This window comes from Perca fluviatilis, chromosome 11, assembly GCF_010015445.1.
Source record: "Perca fluviatilis chromosome 11, GENO_Pfluv_1.0, whole genome shotgun sequence".
Taxonomy (NCBI): domain Eukaryota; kingdom Metazoa; phylum Chordata; class Actinopteri; order Perciformes; family Percidae; genus Perca; species Perca fluviatilis.
The window spans coordinates 6663664-6682803 of NC_053122.1; the positions used below are offsets into that span (position 1 = coordinate 6663664).

Here is a 19140-nt window from a genome sequence, read left to right on the forward strand (position 1 = left end):
GATTAATCTACCAGTTAGCTCCTCTGGTAGCTAAGAGTCTAATCTACCAGTTAGCTCCGCTGGTAGCTAAGAGTTTAATCTACCAGTTAGCTCCTCTGGTAGCTAAGAGTTTAATCTACCAGTTAGCTCCGCTGGTAGCTAAGAGTTTAATCTACCAGTTAGCTCCTCTGGTAGCTAAGAGTTTAATCTACCAGTTAGCTCCTCTGGTAGCTAAGAGTTTAATCTACCAGTTAGCTCCGCTGGTAGCTAAGAGATTAATCTACCAGTTAGCTCCTCTGGTAGCTAAGAGTTTAATCTACCAGTTAGCTCTGCTGGTAGCTAAGAGTTTAATCTACCAGTTAGCTCCGCTGGTTGTGATTGGTCGTAGTGTTATCCAATTGCGTGCAGTGAGACTTTCAAATGCATGCTTGGTGCCGCCCCTCGAGTTGGGCCATTTTCATTACCCATTGCGTGACCCTTAATCTTTCTGATTTGGATCTGGATTTCCAGGCTAACTCTCTGGTGTAACCGTGCACCGATATCTTCCAATAGTGACCCAGAGTCATCACAAAAAAATAAAGGCGTAAAGAAATTTTCTTTAGTCCATAGAAGCTTCTCAAACCACCTCGCCTCCATTGGTCCATATGTTCCTAACAGTTGTCAGTCATTAAATATTCTTCCTCTGGTGGACTTTAAAAGGTCTGAGAAGTAATCTATTTAGCTGCCTCATGGAGATGATGCTATCTGCCATTTTGTACACTGGGTGTGCTGGCTTCTGACTCCCAGCATGCCGCTGTGTGTCCAGTGCCGGGCTCTGTGTACAGAAAAGGGGGATGGAGGGATGGTGGAGGAAGAGAGAGAGGGAGAGAGGTCGGAACGGGGGTCTTTATCTCTTTCCTTTTCTCTGACTTGATTGGAAGTTTTCCCTCACATTTAGGAGTTTTTACGTACCGGGATGCAATCACTCCGCTATGTCATCATCACCCCTTTCTTCCATCTTTCTTTTCCCCTGGCTTGATATCACTTTTCCCTCTCTTTCTTTCCTCTAAAAGAAATTGTGTTTTCATTGTGACTTTTTGTTTGCATGTCGATCAAGAAAGAAGAATCTTTTTTATTTTATTTTGGGATATCTTTATTTTAACCCTTGTGTTGTCTTCCTGTCGACCATGAAGAAAACGCTGTTGTTGTCCCTTCTCAACGTTTTGCTTGCTTTTTGTAAAGTTCTTTTTTTCTTCTTTGTTTTTTGCTGTTTTTTTTTCAACATTTTCATAGCTATTTTTTAGATGTTTTGGTCTTTTTTTTGACGTTTTGGTCACTTTTTCCAAACTTTTTGACGTTTTCTTCCGGTACGTTTTTATCGTTGTTTTTGTCGCTTTTCCCAACATTTTTTGCAGTGTTCCCAACGTTTTTGTCACTTTTCTCGACATTTACGGGACTCATTTCAACTTCCCATATTTCTGATATAACAAACTTTGAAAACTGTTTAAATTTGACCCGAGGACACCATGAGGGTTAATCTCTTTTATGTTTTGCTGATTTCCCTATAAAGATCATCCCGCTGCTGTCGCTCCCACATTGTTCTCCCCTCCATTTTGTCAAATGTTGTAGAGGTTTTGTGGGATCCCGTCAATCTTCTCAAAGCCAAAGCTTCTCCCTCCGCTGTGGAGGGAGAAGCTTGTGTCTGTGAGCACTCATGCACGAGCAGTAGCATCCTCTGGTAGCAGTAGCAGTAGAGGAAGTGGTTGTCATGCAGTTGTACAGTGGCAGGAGCAGTGGTGTAGTCTAAATGATACGCAGGTATACGGAGTATACCCAGCTAGGAACGGTCAAACAGGATTTCCGTATACCCACTAGGATAACGTTACGTAACGATGATTTTTTTTGTAAGAGAACTTTCACACTTACAGTACGTTCATAAATTCACCCCGTCTGTGTTGGAACAACTACACAGGAACAACTACACAGGAACAACTACACAGGAACAACTACACAGGAACAACTACACAGTTGCTTGGCGGTCATTCTCTGCGCAAATTTGGAATTGACTAATGTGAATCACCGAAGTAGATATATGAAACGAAAGCAAATGTAAACTACACTCTTTCTGTGTTTTGATAAGCCTGCCCCTGAAGCTATACTGCCGCTTCGAGTGACACTGCGGCAGACGTTAAAGCAACGCTAAAGCACTTTTCCCGCTTCGGTCCCCCTACAGCTTGGTAGCGGAATTGTCCATTACATTACATTATGCAAGTTTGCCAGATCGGGTAGCGGCTCTGTAGTTCGAATGAGACATAATGAGACATTACGACAGCGTTAATGGACAATTCCGCTTCCAACCTGTAGGGGGACTGAAGCGGGAAAAATGCTTTAGTGTTGCTTTAACGTTAAAGGGATACGCCACCGTTTGTTGAAATAGGGCTTATCACGGCCTCCCCTAGCTGTAGATAGGTGGGCCAACGCATTTTTTGTGCACGCATTGTTTTAGTCCGGTGCAACACCGGCAGCGCTGCCGCTAGTTAGCTTAGCGTAGTGAATGGAATCCTATGTTGCCGTTTAGCATGTTGTGAGTAAAAGTGAGCCAACAAAAGACAAGAAACAACCTAATTACTTGCACTGAGACAAAAAAATGCATTGGTCCACCTATCTACAGCCAGGGTAGACCGTGATAAGCCCTATTTCAACAAACGGTGGTGTATTCCTTTAAACTACAGAAAATGATCCAAGATGAGGCTGATGCTTTAAGCGGTAACATTACAAAAAACCTATGGGGTTGTCGATCTGGGACAGGCGAGTCTAATGCTGGGAGGGGAAAAAATGACAGTATACTCTACCAAAAAAAAAAACTAGACTACACCACTGGGCAGGAGTTGTGTTAAGGGACACGGTGTGACGCTGTTGTTGTTGTTGTTGTTGTTTCTCAGGGAACCTCAGGACCTGACCCCACGACTGTGTTCGTCGATATGAGAGCGCTACGGCATGACAGGTGAGTTGAAGAAACCAGTGAACAGTTCCGATTTTCAAACCGAAGTCAGATTCCTCTGCAGAAAGCCAAAAAACTCCGGCAAAACAAATTCGGGAGACTCTCGAGATGCTATTTTCAGTGTCACCCAGCATGAAATGTGACTCAGACTGAGTTTGATGGGTTTAAAGTGCGTCTTTCTCAGACTGGAAGTGTTTCAGAGGCTGTGAGGGTGACAGCCTGATGTGCCTGAAACCGTCATATTGTCTCAAAAAAAAACTTTTTTTAAGCTTCTCATTATATCCAAACTTTTTGTACGATGAGCAGCTGGAATAAAAACCAACCTGCCAGCTTTTTTTTCACTACAAAAGCGCCCTAGTCAACTTTTTCTCATCATAAAAGACGCCAGCTGTGCATATAGTCTTAGTCTTGCAACAGAAAACTCAGATTGGACAGATAGTCTAGCTAGCTGTCTGGATTTCCCCTGCAGAGATCTGAGGAGCAGTTAACCATAGTCCTCACAAATCCACCGGAGGTTAGAACTCCAACGCATAGAAAGAGGAAGGTAACGTCGTGGATATAGACTGCGATTGAGTGGATAATTACAGACTGTCAAAGTTTAGTCCGGATACTGTTTAGAAACCATTTTATTGTTTTTTTACTTGCTATAAAATGTAATAGACACCCGACATTTAATGAAAGTACTGATCTGACCCTTCATTTTACTCGCGTAAAGCATTGATCCATGTTCGTTTTTGGGCTATTTTGACCCAAGGACAACAGGAGGGTTAAACGTGTCAGGAGCTGTTAGCAAAAGTCTGGGGAAACGTCCGTCCTGTTAATAATAATAATAATAATAATAATAATAAATTGAATTTATATAGCGCTTTTCATGGACTCAAAGTTGCTTTGTTGCCTGTTGCCTGTTGCCTGTTGCTGCAGTGCAGATCATTGTGGCCTTCAGCCTGAGAGAAGTCCCAGTCCTGCTGTGTAAAAATAGAACTGTCAGTGTGCATGATTACATGTAATCACTGTTGATTCAAGCAGGCCTGTTTCTAGCAGGGACGCTTCGTCTTTCGTTTATAATCCGACCAACCGCTTCTGTCGCGTTCTGTTTGAGGATCGACATTTTTATTTTATATGTAGTTGTTGGGTTGAAAGTATAATTATTGTTTGTTTTTTTTCCCCCAACGTCCTGTGTAATTTCATTTAAAATGGCACATTTAAAGTCTAAAAAGTCCCTGGTTTGTTCCCCGTGAGCATATTGTGTTAATATAAATCAAATCCTTCAAAAGGACAAATTTTTAGGGGCGCCTGGGTAGCTCACCTGGTGGGGCGCGCGCCCATATCCAGAGGTTTACTCCTCGACGCAGCGGCCGCGGGTTCAACTCTGACCTGCGGCCCTTTACTGCATGTCATTCCCCCCCCCCTCTCTCTCTCTCTCTCTCCCTTCTTTCATGTCTTCAGTTGTCCTGTCAATAAAGTCCAAAAAATGCCCCAAAAAATGATCTTAAAAAAATTAAGAAATATGAGTACTTTATTCTGAGGAGAAAAACAGTTGACTGGTTAGTTATTGTTTTATTACACATTTGTCAAACTACAGTATGTCCAAACTTTGTTAACCACAGAGGTAAATATGGCAGAAAAACATTAAATAAAATATATTAAAAAAAATTTAATTTTCAAAGAAATTACAAATATTTTACAGCAAAAAAAGAAAAGTGTTCATTTTATATTTACAGACAAAATATTTACAGTTCATACAGTATAAGCAGGACATAAAGTCTTCCCTATTGGAGTGTCATCTAAATTTGCTTCGGTCCCTTTTAATTTAAACACTCTTGTTTCCTTAAATCTATGTTCATTTTTTTGTTTAAGAAAAGTCTCTTTGTCTCTTTGTTTTCCCCTGCAGGGTGCGACTAGTAGAGAGGGGGTCACCACACAGCCTGCCTCTGATGGAGTCTGGGAAGGTAAGGTGGTTTTTTGTTCCTTCATCCTGTAGTCTAATGGCCCTATTTTAAGGATGTAAGCGCATGTCGTGAAGCGCCTGGCTCAGGTGTGTTTAGGGCGTGTATGAATCCACTTTTGCTAGTTTAACGGTGGTGAAAAGGGTCTGTGTGCCGGGCGCCTGGTTCTAAAGGGTTGTACTTAGTGTCTTCATTAATCAGAGGTGTGTTTTGGGCGTAACATGCAATCAACCAATCAGAGATCAGCTCCCATTACCTTTAAAAGCCAGGTGCGTTTGGACCTTGGAGCATTGCTATTATGATGGAGGATTTACACCATCATATTTTTATTTTTAATCTTCTGCATGTTTGTGTGCTGCTGTGTGTGTAACAAGCATAGTGTGCGCACGCTGTTCATAAGCCTAGGCGCGCTTCACTAATTTGCTGTTAAAATAACAATGAAATGCTGCGCTATTGACTTTAGACCAGGTTTTTGTTGGTCAATGGCGTGATCACTTCCCGCTGCCTCAAGATAGCAATACACCCAGAATGCACCTGAACACACCTCCCTGTAAGACCAGCACGCCCAGAATGCACCTGAACACACCTCCCTGTAATACCAGCACGCCCAGAATGCACCTGAACACTCCTCCCTGTAAGACCAACACGCCCAGAATGCACCTGAACACACCTCCCTGTAAGACCAGCACGCCCAGAATGCACCTGAACACACCTCCCTGTAAGACCAGCACGCCCAGAATGCACCTGAACACACCTCCCTGTAAGACCAGCACGCCCAGAATGCACCTGAACACATCTCCCTGTAAGACCAGCACGCCCATGGGTGCACAGATGGGCGCAGGGTCCATTTGCTATTTAAACGACGCGGGCGCTGGGCGGGAAACTGACAACTGCGCATATCAATTTTGGTTCACAATACATTTTGGCCTAGCTAGTTTTTGTCGCTTTTTCTGGGTTTTTTTGTAATTTTTTTAATGTTTTTTCCGCTTTTAAGTGGCTAAGTTAGAAAGCTATATGAGACATGCAATAATGCAGTCATAACATATTTGACTTTTTCTCTTAAATAAAAGCATGTCAATAAACTCCACACGTCTGGCGTCTTGACATGATTTTCATTTTCCAGTCCGGCCCTCAGTGAAACGGAGTTTGACACCGTTGGTCTAAATGTTGATGTGTGGTCCCTGATTTGTGAACAGATCCTGCCGGGGGTCCGAATCATCATCGCCAACCCAGAGACCAAGGGACCAATGGGAGAGTCACATCTGGGCGAGGTCTGTCTATAAATCCCCTTTTTTTACACAAATAGAGCTCATGAGAGAACATGGGAAGAAGAGTTTAGCACTTCACAAACAGAAAGTGTGTACTTCCCTGTTTAGTTGTGACTCACTTCTTCCTGTCTGCAGAGACCTACCTGACATTGAGGTGGGCATGCTTGATGATTGAATAAAAGGGATTAAAACGCAAGGTAACACTTTACTTGAAGGTATCTACATAAGAGTGACATGACACTGTCATGAACATGTCATAAACATTATAAAACAAGTCATAAACGTTTATGACATAACGCTTCTTTTAGTAAGTGTCCTTCGGTTTTGTCTTGACAAGTTATGGTTAGGGTTAGATAACTACCGAGGGTTAGGGGGGTTTAGGGTTCATGTGTCATGACAGTCTGATGTAGATACCTTCAAGTACATTGTTACCATGTATTTCTTGATATTTTAGAAAATAAAAATATACATTCCTAAGCAAACTTAAAACAAATTAGGACACAATGTGATCTTGTTTCGTAAACTATTTGTTGGATTAAGCAACTCGTGACTTGACAGAAAATGTTCATTATAGTTTTAATCATCCATGATTGTTGTTAAATAAAAAAGTTGTTGGTTCCTGCTCCTGCAATGTTTTTTATATCATGAAAAACATTCTGTTGGCGATGGGATTTGTCCTTTTGGTACGACACTTTATGGACTGGTGTGGTTGTAGATCTGGGTGCACAGCGGCCACAACGCCAGCGGCTACTTCACCGTCTACGGGGACGAGGCGCTGCAGTCGGACCATTTCAACTCCAGGCTCAGCTTCGGAGACACGCAAACCGTCTGGGCTCGAACCGGATACCTGGGCTTCCTCCGCAGGACCGAGCTGACCGACGCCAGCGGAGGTGAGTGGGGCTGGTAGCCTTGGAATCCAGCCGAACTTAAACCCCGCCCACAACATTTGAGGTCGGGAAGTTGGGTCTGGACGGTTGTGGAGCAACTATGCTCCAACCAGAGCCGTTCGGACCAATCAAATTGTCAGGACGGGCTTTATACGGCTGACGATGGACAGATGATCAACAGTAACGTAATCAACCACGTCCCCAAAGACATTATTTAAAGTGGAGGGGGGGGGGTGGCCTTGACCAACTGCCACTTTGCTCGTTTGAAAGCCATGATGTCTCTCTCTCTCTCATGGATGGGCCAAATTCTCTGGGCGGGCAAAGCAGAGAAAGGGGAGGTAACCTTGATCCTTATGACCTCATAAGGAGAAGATTCCTGATTGGCCCATCTGAGCTTTCATTTTCTCAAAGGCAGAGCAGGATACCCAGGGCTCGGTTTACACCTATCACCATTTCTAGCCACTGGGGGACCATAGGCAGGCTGGGGGAACTCATATTAATGTTAAAAAACCTCATAAAGTGAAATTTTCATGCCATGGGACCTTTAACAAATATAAATCCCCACTGATGGCAGGCTTACTGGTCTATAGGTCTATAGGTAAGGTAGTCACTAAGATCCACAGATCCAGTTCATCCTAAGGATTCACTGTGACACATGTACAGTACAGGCCAAAAGTTTGGACACACCTTCTCATTCAATGCGTTTTTTTATTTATTTTCATGACTATTTACATTGTAGATTCTCACTGAAGGCATCAAAACTATGAATGAACACATATGGAATTATGTACTTAACAAAAAAGTGTGAAATAACTGAAAACATGTCTTATATTTTAGATTCCTCAAAGTAGCCACCCTTTGCTTTTTTATTAATAAGGGAATAAATTCCACTAATGAACCCTGACAAAACACACCTGTGAAGGTAAAACCATTTCAGGTGACTACCTCATGAAGCTCATTGAGAGAACACCAAGGGTTTGCAGAGTTATCAAAAAAAGCAAAGAGTGGCTACTTTGAAGAATCTAAAATATAAGACATGTTTTCAGTTATTTCACACTTTTTTGTTAAGTACATAATTCCATATGTGTTCATTCATAGTTTTGATGCCTTCAGTGAGAAACTACAATGTAAATAGTCATGAAAATAAAGGAAATGCATTGAAGTAGAAGGTGTGTACTGTATGTTTAACATTTAAAGATGATTTATAAAACACAATTGTTATTTTAATAGCTTAGTATTCCATGCACTAAAAAGGTATGTATAAAGGCTTTAGGCCGCCCTACACTTTATTGTAGGCCCAGTTCAATATGCAACTTCATTTTATACAATATGTGTAGGGGTCTCTTTTTCAGTTAAAGGGTCCTTGGTTTAGAAAAACATTGAAGACCCCTGCTTTAGAGGCAAGCCGGTCGGTACCCAGCCCTAGAGGTGAGGACGTGACTTAAATGAATCATAGAATAATGTGAAATATATAATTGATGGGGCCAAAACTGACCTTTAGTGTTCTCATATAGCAGAGAGGATTGAACAGCTTCAGGGCTGATTTTAAGTGCTGCCATCCTTGAAGGAATCCATTAGTCTGGTTTTCAGCGGAGAGTTACGTCACGGTCTCAAAGAGGATCTTTCCTCTCTGATGAGCACACATCTGACACACTGCAGTGTTATAATGTTCATATCTTTGGTGTTTAAATAGTCCGATGTTTACACACTGAATATCGGTAGGAAATGTTTTTGCTTGAATCCAAAAATATAATTAGCAAGCTTCACAAATCTTAATTTATTTCCATTTTCACCTACTGTACAGCCATTAGGACCCTTAAACTAACCTAGAAAACAGACAAAAGCTGCGTTTATTTTATAACTTTTAACAGTGATAAATCAGTGTGAAGAAGACTTGAACCTGTTCGATTTAAAGTGCAATGTCTTCAGCTATTCAGCCATGATGAATAGCATTGCCAGTGAGACGTTCCCAGGCCAAATTAAAAAGTTACCCTGTAACCAGTGGATGGTCCTGGAGTGCATTCGGTCTGTTTGTGTCTTCCTTTATTTGAATTATTAATTGACCATGATTTGTTGAGTGTTGGGGCCAGAGTGGCAGCACAATCACGTGAAATAACACAATACACTTGCAAAAGTAGTCTGTATTTTTATTTACAAACATCTTATTGGTCTGTTTTATTTCCCATATCCAGGAGGGTTTTTTTTGTGATATATGAGAAAATACAACAACATTCCAATTAGAGAAAGTACATTTGTCATAAAGTCACTGTCAGAAAAGTAACGTGTGTGTGTGTGGTGTGTGTGTGTGTGTGTGTGTGTAGAGCGTCACGACGCCCTGTACGTGGTCGGTGCGCTGGAGGAAGCCATGGAGCTTAGAGGGATGCGTTACCACCCCATCGACATCGAGACCTCCGTCATCAGGACGCACAAGAGCATCACAGAGTGGTGAGGACAGCAAGCTAACCTGAGACGCAGTGACATCATGAAACACTGACATCATGACGTTTTTGGACATACTATACTATGACTTTTTCAGCATACAGTACGACTGTCCTGGGGATTGAACCCACGACCTCCCGGTCACAAGCTCACTCTCTCTATTTCGACATATATTATGACTTTATGACATTTTTGGTCAAACTATACTATGACTTTTTTCGACATGCTATACTATGACTTTTTCATGACTTTTTTTGACATTAAAAACTAAAATAACTATATAAGTAAGTTTAATAAGTATATCGAAAAATAGTGAACATAGTATAGCATGTTGAAAAAAAATCTGAAAAAAAGTCATAGAATAGTATATTGAAAAAAAGTCATAGTATAGTATGTAAAAAAATCATGAAAAATGTCATACTATAGTATGTCAAAATAAAATCACTATACTATGACTTTTTTATGACTTTATTTCGACATACTATACCATGACTTTTTTATTAAATTATTTCGACATACTATACTATGACTTTTTTATTAATTTATTTCAACATACTATACTATGACTTTTTTATTAATTTATTTCAAGATACTATACTATGACTTTTTTTCGACATACTATACTATGACTTTTTTTCGACATACTATACTATGACTTTTTTATTAAATTATTTCAACATACTATACTATGACTTTTTTATTAATTTATTTCAACATACTATACTATGACTTTTTTATTAATTTATTTCAACATACTATACTATGACTTTTTTATGACTTTATTTCAACATACTGTACTATGACTTTTTTATAACTTTTATGTACTATACTATGACTTTTTTATTAACTTTTATGTACTATAATATGACTTTTTTATTAAATTATTTCGACTTACTATACTATGATTTTTTTATAACTTTTATGTAATTATACTATGTACTTTTTTTATTAATTTACTTACTATACTATGACTTTTTTATTAAATTATTTCGACATACTATACTATGACTTTTTTAATAACTTATGTACTATACCATGACATATTTATTAATTTATTTCAACATACTATACTATGACTTTTTTATGACTTTATTTCGACTTACTATTTCGACATACTATACTATGACTTTTTTATTAAATTATTTCGACATACTATGCCATGACTTTTTTATTAATTTATTTCAACATACTATACTATGACTTTTTTTCGACATACTATACTATGACTTTTTTATGACTTTATTTCAACATACTATACTATGATTTTTTTATGACTTTATTTCGACATACTATACTATGATTTTTTTAATAACTTATGTACTATACCATGACATTTATTAATTTATTTCAACATACTATACTATGACTTTTTTATGACTTTATTTCGACATACTATACTATGACTTTTTTATAACTTTTATGTACTATACTATGACTTTTTTATTAACTTTTATGTACTTTAATATGACTTTTTTATTAAATTATTTCGACATACTATACTATGACTTTTTTATTAAATTATTTCAACTTACTATACTATGACTTTTTTATTAAATTATTTCGACTTACTATACTATGACTTTTTTAATAACTTATGTACTATACCATGACTTTTTTATTAATTTATTTCAACATACTATACTATGACTTTTTTATGACTTTATTTCAGCATACTATACTATGACTTTTTTATAACTTTTATGTACTATACTATGATTTTTTTATTAACTTTTATGTACTATAATATGACTTTTTTATAAAATTATTTCGACTTACTATGCTATGATTTTTTTATAACTTTTATGTACTACACTATGACTTTTTTTATTAACTTTTTTCAACATACTATACTATGACTTTTTTATTAACTTTTTTCAACATACTGTACTATGACTTTTTTATGACTTTATTTCGACATACTATACTATGATTTTTTTAATAACTTATGTACTATACCATGACTTTTTTATTAATTTATTTCAAAATACTATACTATGACTTTTTTATGACTTTATTTCAACATACTATACTATGACTTTTTTATAACTTTTATGTACTATACTATGATTTTTTTATAACTTTTATGTACTATAATATGACTTTTTTATTAAATGATTTCGACTTACTATGCTATGATTTTTTTATAACTTTTATGTACTATACTATGACTTTTTTATTAACTTTTTTCGACATACTATACTATGACTTTTTTATTAAATTATTTCGACATACTATACTATGATTTTTCTATGACTTTATTTCGACATACTATACTATGATTTTTTTTAATAACTTTAATGTACTATACCATGACTTTTTTATAAAAAACTTTCGACATACTATACTATATCTCTTTTCGACATACTATACTATAACTTTATTATGACTTATTTCGACATACAATGACTTTATTTTGACATGTATACTATGACTTTTTCATGACGTTTTTGACATACTATACTGTTGACTTTTTTCAAAATACTATACTGACTTTTTCATGACGTTTTTGACATACTATAATATGACTATTTTCGAAATACTATACTCTCACTTTTTAATGAATTTTTTCGACATACTATACTATGACTTTTTCATTACTTTTTTCGACATACTATGCTATGACTTTTGTTCTGATTTTGTCCACATACTATACTATGACTATTGATCTGATTTTGTCCACATACTATACTATGACTATTGTTCTGATTTTGTCCACATACTATACTATGACTTTTTCAACATACTATACCATGACTTTTTTAATAAATTTTTTCGACATACTATACTATAACTCTTTTCGACATACTATACTATGACTTTTTCAACATACTATACTATGACTTTATGACTTTTTTTTATGTACTATAATATTACTTTTTTATGACTTTATTTCAACATACTTTAATATGAATTTATTTCGACATACTATGCCATAGTATGACCTTTTTCCTGAATCTTTAACGTACTATACTGTGACTGTTTTTTTTTTTGACATACTATACTATGACTTTATTATTATATTTTCGACATACTATACTGTTGACTTTTTTTCAAAATACTATACTGACTTTTTCATGACGTTTTTGACATACTATAACTTTTGTTCTGATTTTGTCCACATACTATACTATGACTATTGTTCTGATTTTGTCCACATACTATACTATGACTTTTTCAACATACTATACCATGACTTTTTTAATAACTCTTTTCGACATACTATACTATGACTTTTTCAACATACTATACTATGACTTTTTTATGACTTTTTTTATGTACTATAATATTACTTTTTTATGACTTTATTTCAACATACTTTAATATGAATTTATTTCGACATACTATGCCATAGTATGACCTTTTTCCTGAATCTTTAACGTACTATACTGTGACTGTTTTTTTTTTTTGACATACTATACTATGACTTTATTATGACATTTTTCGACATACTATACTGTTGACTTTTTTCAAAATACTATACTGACTTTTTCATGACGTTTTTGACATACTATAACTTTTGTTCTGATTTTGTCCACATACTATACTATGACTATTGTTCTGATTTTGTCCACATACTATACTATGACTTTTTCAACATACTATACCATGACTTTTTTAATAAATTTTTTCGACATACTATACTATAACTCTTTTCGACATACTATACTATGACTTTTTCAACATACTATACTATGACTTTTTATGACTTTTTTTATGTACTATAATATTACTTTTTTATGACTTTATTTCAACATACTTTAATATGAATTTATTTCGACATACTATGCCATAGTATGACCTTTTTCATGAATCTTTAACGTACTATACTGTGACTGTTTTTTTTTTTGACATACTATACTGTGACTGTATTATGACTTATTTCGACATACAATGACTTTATTTTGACATGTATACTATGACTTTTGTTCAGATTTTTTTCAACTATGACTTTTCCATGACGTTTTTGACATACTATACTATGACTATTTTCGACATACTATACTGTTGACTTTTTTCAAAATACTATACTATGACTTTTTTATGACTTTATTTCGACATACTATACCATGACTTTTTTATGAAATTATTTCGACATACTATACTATGATTTTTTTAATAACTTATGTACTATACCATGACTTTTTTATTAATTTATTTCAACATACTATACTATGACTTTTTTATGACTTTATTTCAGCATACTATACTATGACTTTTTTATAACTTTTATGTACTATACTATGATTTTTTTATTAACTTTTATGTACTATAATATGACTTTTTTATTAAATTATTTCGACTTACTATGCTATGATTTTTTTATAACTTTTATGTACTACACTATGACTTTTTTTATTAACTTTTTTCAACATACTATACTATGACTTTTTTATTAACTTTTTTTCAACATACTGTACTATGACTTTTTTTATGACCTTTATTTCGCATACTATACTATGATTTTTTTAATAACTTATGTACTATACCATGACTTTTTATTAATTTATTTCAAAATACTATACTATGACTTTTTTATGACTTTATTTCAACATACTATACTATGACTTTTTTATAACTTTTATGTACTATACTATGATTTTTTTATAACTTTTATGTACTATAATATGACTTTTTTATTAAATTATTTCGACTTACTATGCTATGATTTTTTTATAACTTTTATGTACTATACTATGACTTTTTTATTAACTTTTTTCGACATACTATACTATGACTTTTTTATTAAATTATTTCGACATACTATACTATGATTTTTCTATGACTTTATTTCGACATACTATACTATGATTTTTTTTAATAACTTTAATGTACTATACCATGACTTTTTTATAAAAAACTTTCGACATACTATACTATATCTCTTTTCGACATACTATACTATGACTTTATTATGACTTATTTCGACATACAATGACTTTATTTTGACATGTATACTATGACTTTTTCATGACGTTTTTGACATACTATACTGTTGACTTTTTTCAAAATACTATACTGACTTTTTCATGACGTTTTTGACATACTATAATATGACTATTTTCGAAATACTATACTCTCACTTTTTAATGAATTTTTTCGACATACTATACTATGACTTTTTCATTACTTTTTTCGACATACTATGCTATGACTTTTGTTCTGATTTTGTCCACATACTATACTATGACTATTGTTCTGATTTTGTCCACATACTATACTATGACTTTTTCAACATACTATACCATGACTTTTTTAATAAATTTTTTCGACATACTATACTATAACTCTTTTCGACATACTATACTATGACTTTTTCAACATACTATACTATGACTTTTTTATGACTTTTTTTATGTACTATAATATTACTTTTTTATGACTTTATTTCAACATACTTTACTATGAATTTATTTCGACATACTATGCCATAGTATGACCTTTTTCATGAATCTTTAACGTACTATACTGTGACTGTTTTTTTTTTTGACATACTATACTGTGACTGTATTATGACTTATTTCGACATACAATGACTTTATTTTGACATGTATACTATGACTTTTGTTCAGATTTTTTTCAACTATGACTTTTCCATGACGTTTTTGACATACTATACTATGACTATTTTCAACATACTATACTGTTGACTTTTTTCAAAATACTATACTGACTTTTTCATGACTTTTTTCGACATACTATACTATAACTCTTTTCGACATACTATACTATGACTTTTTCAACATACTATACCATGACTTTTTTTAATAAATTTTTTCGACATACTATACTATGACTTTTTCAACATACTATACTATGACTTTATGACTTTTTTTTATGTACTATAATATTACTTTTTTATGACTTTATTTCAACATACTTTAATATGAATTTATTTCGACATACTATGCCATAGTATGACCTTTTTCATGAATCTTTAACGTACTATACTGTGACTGTTTTTTTTTTTGACATACTATACTATGACTTTATTATGACATTTTTCGACATACTATACTGTTGACTTTTTTCAAAATACTATACTGACTTTTTCATGACGTTTTTGACATACTATAACTTTTGTTCTGATTTTGTCCACATACTATACTATGACTATTGTTCTGATTTTGTCCACATACTATACTATGACTTTTTCAACATACTATACCATGACTTTTTTAATACATTTTTTCGACATACTATACTATAACTCTTTTCGACATACTATACTATGAATTTTTCAACATACTATACTATGACTTTTTTATGACTTTTTTTATGTACTATAATATTACTTTTTTATGACTTTATTTCAACATACTTTAATATGAATTTATTTCGACATACTATGCCATAGTATGACCTTTTTCATGAATCTTTAACGTACTATACTGTGACTGTTTTTTTTTTTGACATACTATACTATGACTTTATTATGACTTATTTCGACATACAATGACTTTATTTTGACATGTATACTATGACTTTTCCATGACGTTTTTGACATACTATACTATGACTATTTTCGATATACTATACTATGACTTTTCCGACATACTATGACTTTATTATGACATTTTTCGACATACTATACTGTTGACTTTTTTCAAAATACTATACTGACTTTTTCATGACGTTTTTGACATACTATAATATGACTATTTTCGAAATACTATACTCTCACTTTTTAATGAATTTTTTCGACATACTATAATATGACTTTTTCATTACTTTTTTCGACATACTATACTATGACTTTTGTTCTGATTTTGTCCACATACTATACTATGACTATTTTCGATATACTATACTATGACTTTTTAATGAATTTTTTCGACATACTATACTATGACTTTTTCATTACTTTTTTCAATATATGATTTTTTTTAATAACTTTTATGTACTATACCATGACATTTTTATTAAATTTTTTCGACATACTATACTATGACTTTTTTCGACATACTATACTATGATTTTTTTAATAACTTTAATGTACTATACCATGACTTTTTTATAAAAAACTTTCGACATACTATACTATATCTCTTTTCGACATACTATACTATGACTTTATTATGACTTATTTCAACATACAATGACTTCATTTTGACATGTATACTATGACACATACTATACTATGACTATTTTCGATATACTATACTATGACTTTTTAATGAATTTTTTCGACATACTATACTATGACTTTTTAATGAATTTTTTCAACATACTATACTATGACTTTTCCATTACTTTTTTCGATATACTATACTATGACTTTTGTTCTGATTTTGTCGACATGCTATACTATGACTTTTTTCGACATGCTGTTCTAGAGCTTTTTTGACAAACTATTGTCTGGCCTGGCTCTAAGACTGTGACAAAAACAGGACACACACAATAAAGTCATTTATTAATCACAAAACAACCCAAAGAAATCCAACAAATATATGGGAGGAATCTGTCGTGTCAGTAGTGTATGGAGTGGATTAGTGAAAATGTGCTGTAAAAAAACAAGGAAAAGGAAGCTAAAGACATAACGCAGAGATGAGTGGTGAGGAGATCTGCCCACAGACTGGCTGCTGCTCTGGTTTATATGGCGCACAATGGACCCAGGCGTGTCCCATGCCGCTGCTTAGACTCTACACAGGTCTGCAGCCCTGGAGACAGAAAACACAGAAACAGCAGAGGAACCGAGCAGACATACTACACATAATGGGGCTGCACAACATGAGGAAACTATGAGATATGTGATAACGTTGGGATACCGATATTACTTGCAATAAATAAATAAATAAACAGATATCAAAGTGTTCTCAGCTCTGCATTTCTGCTACTTTCAGTATTCTGCTAAATGCTGAATTTAAAACAAATGAAAGGAAATCATTTCCAACATGCTTATATTGAACACATTGTACATTGTGTTAAATATAAAAGAAAGCACTAAAAGCAGAATGACAGTTACATTTTAATGTGCTGTTTTCTACTGATAATTTCTTTCAACTAACCCAAAACATCTCTATGAGTGTCTTTTGCGATGTTTTTAATGCACCAGTCGATATCACAATGACGATGGAAAAAACCCCCCGACATACTCTGCAGTTGAGCTAGGCGCTATGGAATGAATCAAATATCCTGATATTTTTTACCAAATACATCAATGTCGATATTGCCGCAATATTGTAGGCCTGACTGACTGAATGTGAGTGGTGATACATAATCACCAGTAATGTGGATATAATGACTAAATGGGTAAAGGTAAATAATAAAACAGCTATTAAGTCTGATGTTCAGAAAATTACATCACTTTACTGTAATGCAGCCTTTAAAACCAGGAAAACTTGTGCTATCAGGATATTACGATATCTAAAATCTAAGACCATATCTAGTTTCATATATCGATGTTGATATAATATCGATATATTGCCCAGCCCTACTGTGCAGCCCTAATACATACTTTACTGATAACAGACATGCTATATTGTGACTTTGTATGTTTTTTTTATATATTGTTTGACATACTATACTATGACTTTTTATTACTTTTGACATTTATGACTTTTTTGTGCCTTTTTTTCTATCTAGGGAGGTCCGCTTGTATTGAGAAAGCCCAAAAATTTTTTTTTAAAGTTGTGTAAAAAAACTTGAAAAAAGAGACAAGAAATGTTAAAGAAATGGGGGAAAAACTTTGAAAAAAACCCGACAAAAACGTTTATATAATTCAATTGCCTCAAAAAAACTACTGAAAAAGCCCAGACTTTATTATTGAGGGAGTCGTAACGCCCCCCTGTAAATTACGCCTATGATGCAATGACATGTTGTTTCTTCCCGTGTGCCTCCAGCGCCGTGTTCACGTGGACCAACCTGCTGGTGGTGGTGGTGGAGCTGGATGGCTCGGAGCACGAGGCCCTGGACCTGGTCCCCCTGGTCACCAACGTGGTCCTGGAGGAGCACTACCTGATCGTGGGCGTGGTGGTGGTGGTCGACATCGGCGTCATCCCCATCAACTCCCGCGGCGAGAAGCAACGCATGCACCTGCGCGACGGCTTCCTGGCCGACCAGCTGGACCCCATCTACGTGGCCTACAACATGTAGCGCCCTTCCCCACCCCCCCCAGCTGGCCGATACGGAGGTTGGATGAAGGAATGCCAAGACCGTCTGCTCCTGAGACTGAAAAGAATTGAACAGGAGTGCGAGGCACGCGAAGGTTGTTGGCTTTTCAGCCCTGAATTTCTCAGGCAGCGCTTACCCCCCCCATCCCCCCAACCCATGGCTATGTGCTGCTGCCAACTAGCTCCACAGAATCAAGTGTTTTTGTATTTTATTTTATTTTTTAGCGTTCAGGCTGTGGTTTCAATTTGGAGGCGGCGCTATTAGCAGGCCTGAGAGGAAGTGCAGCCACCCCCCCCCCATCCAGAGCAACCAAGTTCTCCCATTAGTGCCGAGCGTGTTTACCGCATACAGTGGCAATCGTGCGTCCCGAGAGGCGGAAGCGGACAATCGTTAACAAAGATTCTGGCTTTTAAATTTGCGTGTGGGGTCACTTCAATATTTTCCTGTAAAGTATTTTTGCTGAGGTTGCTTGTATGTTTTTTGTTTTTTTATTTCTTTTCGTTTTTTTTGCCATGTCCTCGAAAAAGTTC

At 35.0% G+C, this 19140-nt stretch overlaps 1 protein-coding gene across 1 annotated transcript in view; it reads left to right on the forward strand.

Annotated features, from left to right (window-relative positions):
• LOC120568552 (disco-interacting protein 2 homolog C) overlaps positions 1 to 18609 on the forward strand; it is a 107477-nt gene extending 88868 nt beyond the window's left edge. Inside the window, exons 28-33 of the mRNA XM_039816134.1 lie at positions 2901 to 2962; positions 4851 to 4908; positions 6102 to 6176; positions 6889 to 7063; positions 9382 to 9505; positions 18340 to 18609. Coding sequence (XP_039672068.1) covers positions 2901 to 2962; positions 4851 to 4908; positions 6102 to 6176; positions 6889 to 7063; positions 9382 to 9505; positions 18340 to 18592 — 747 coding nt within the window. The 3' untranslated portion in view covers positions 18593 to 18609. The remainder of the gene's footprint in view (positions 1 to 2900; positions 2963 to 4850; positions 4909 to 6101; positions 6177 to 6888; positions 7064 to 9381; positions 9506 to 18339) is intronic.
• Positions 18610 to 19140: the final 531 nt, after the last annotated feature.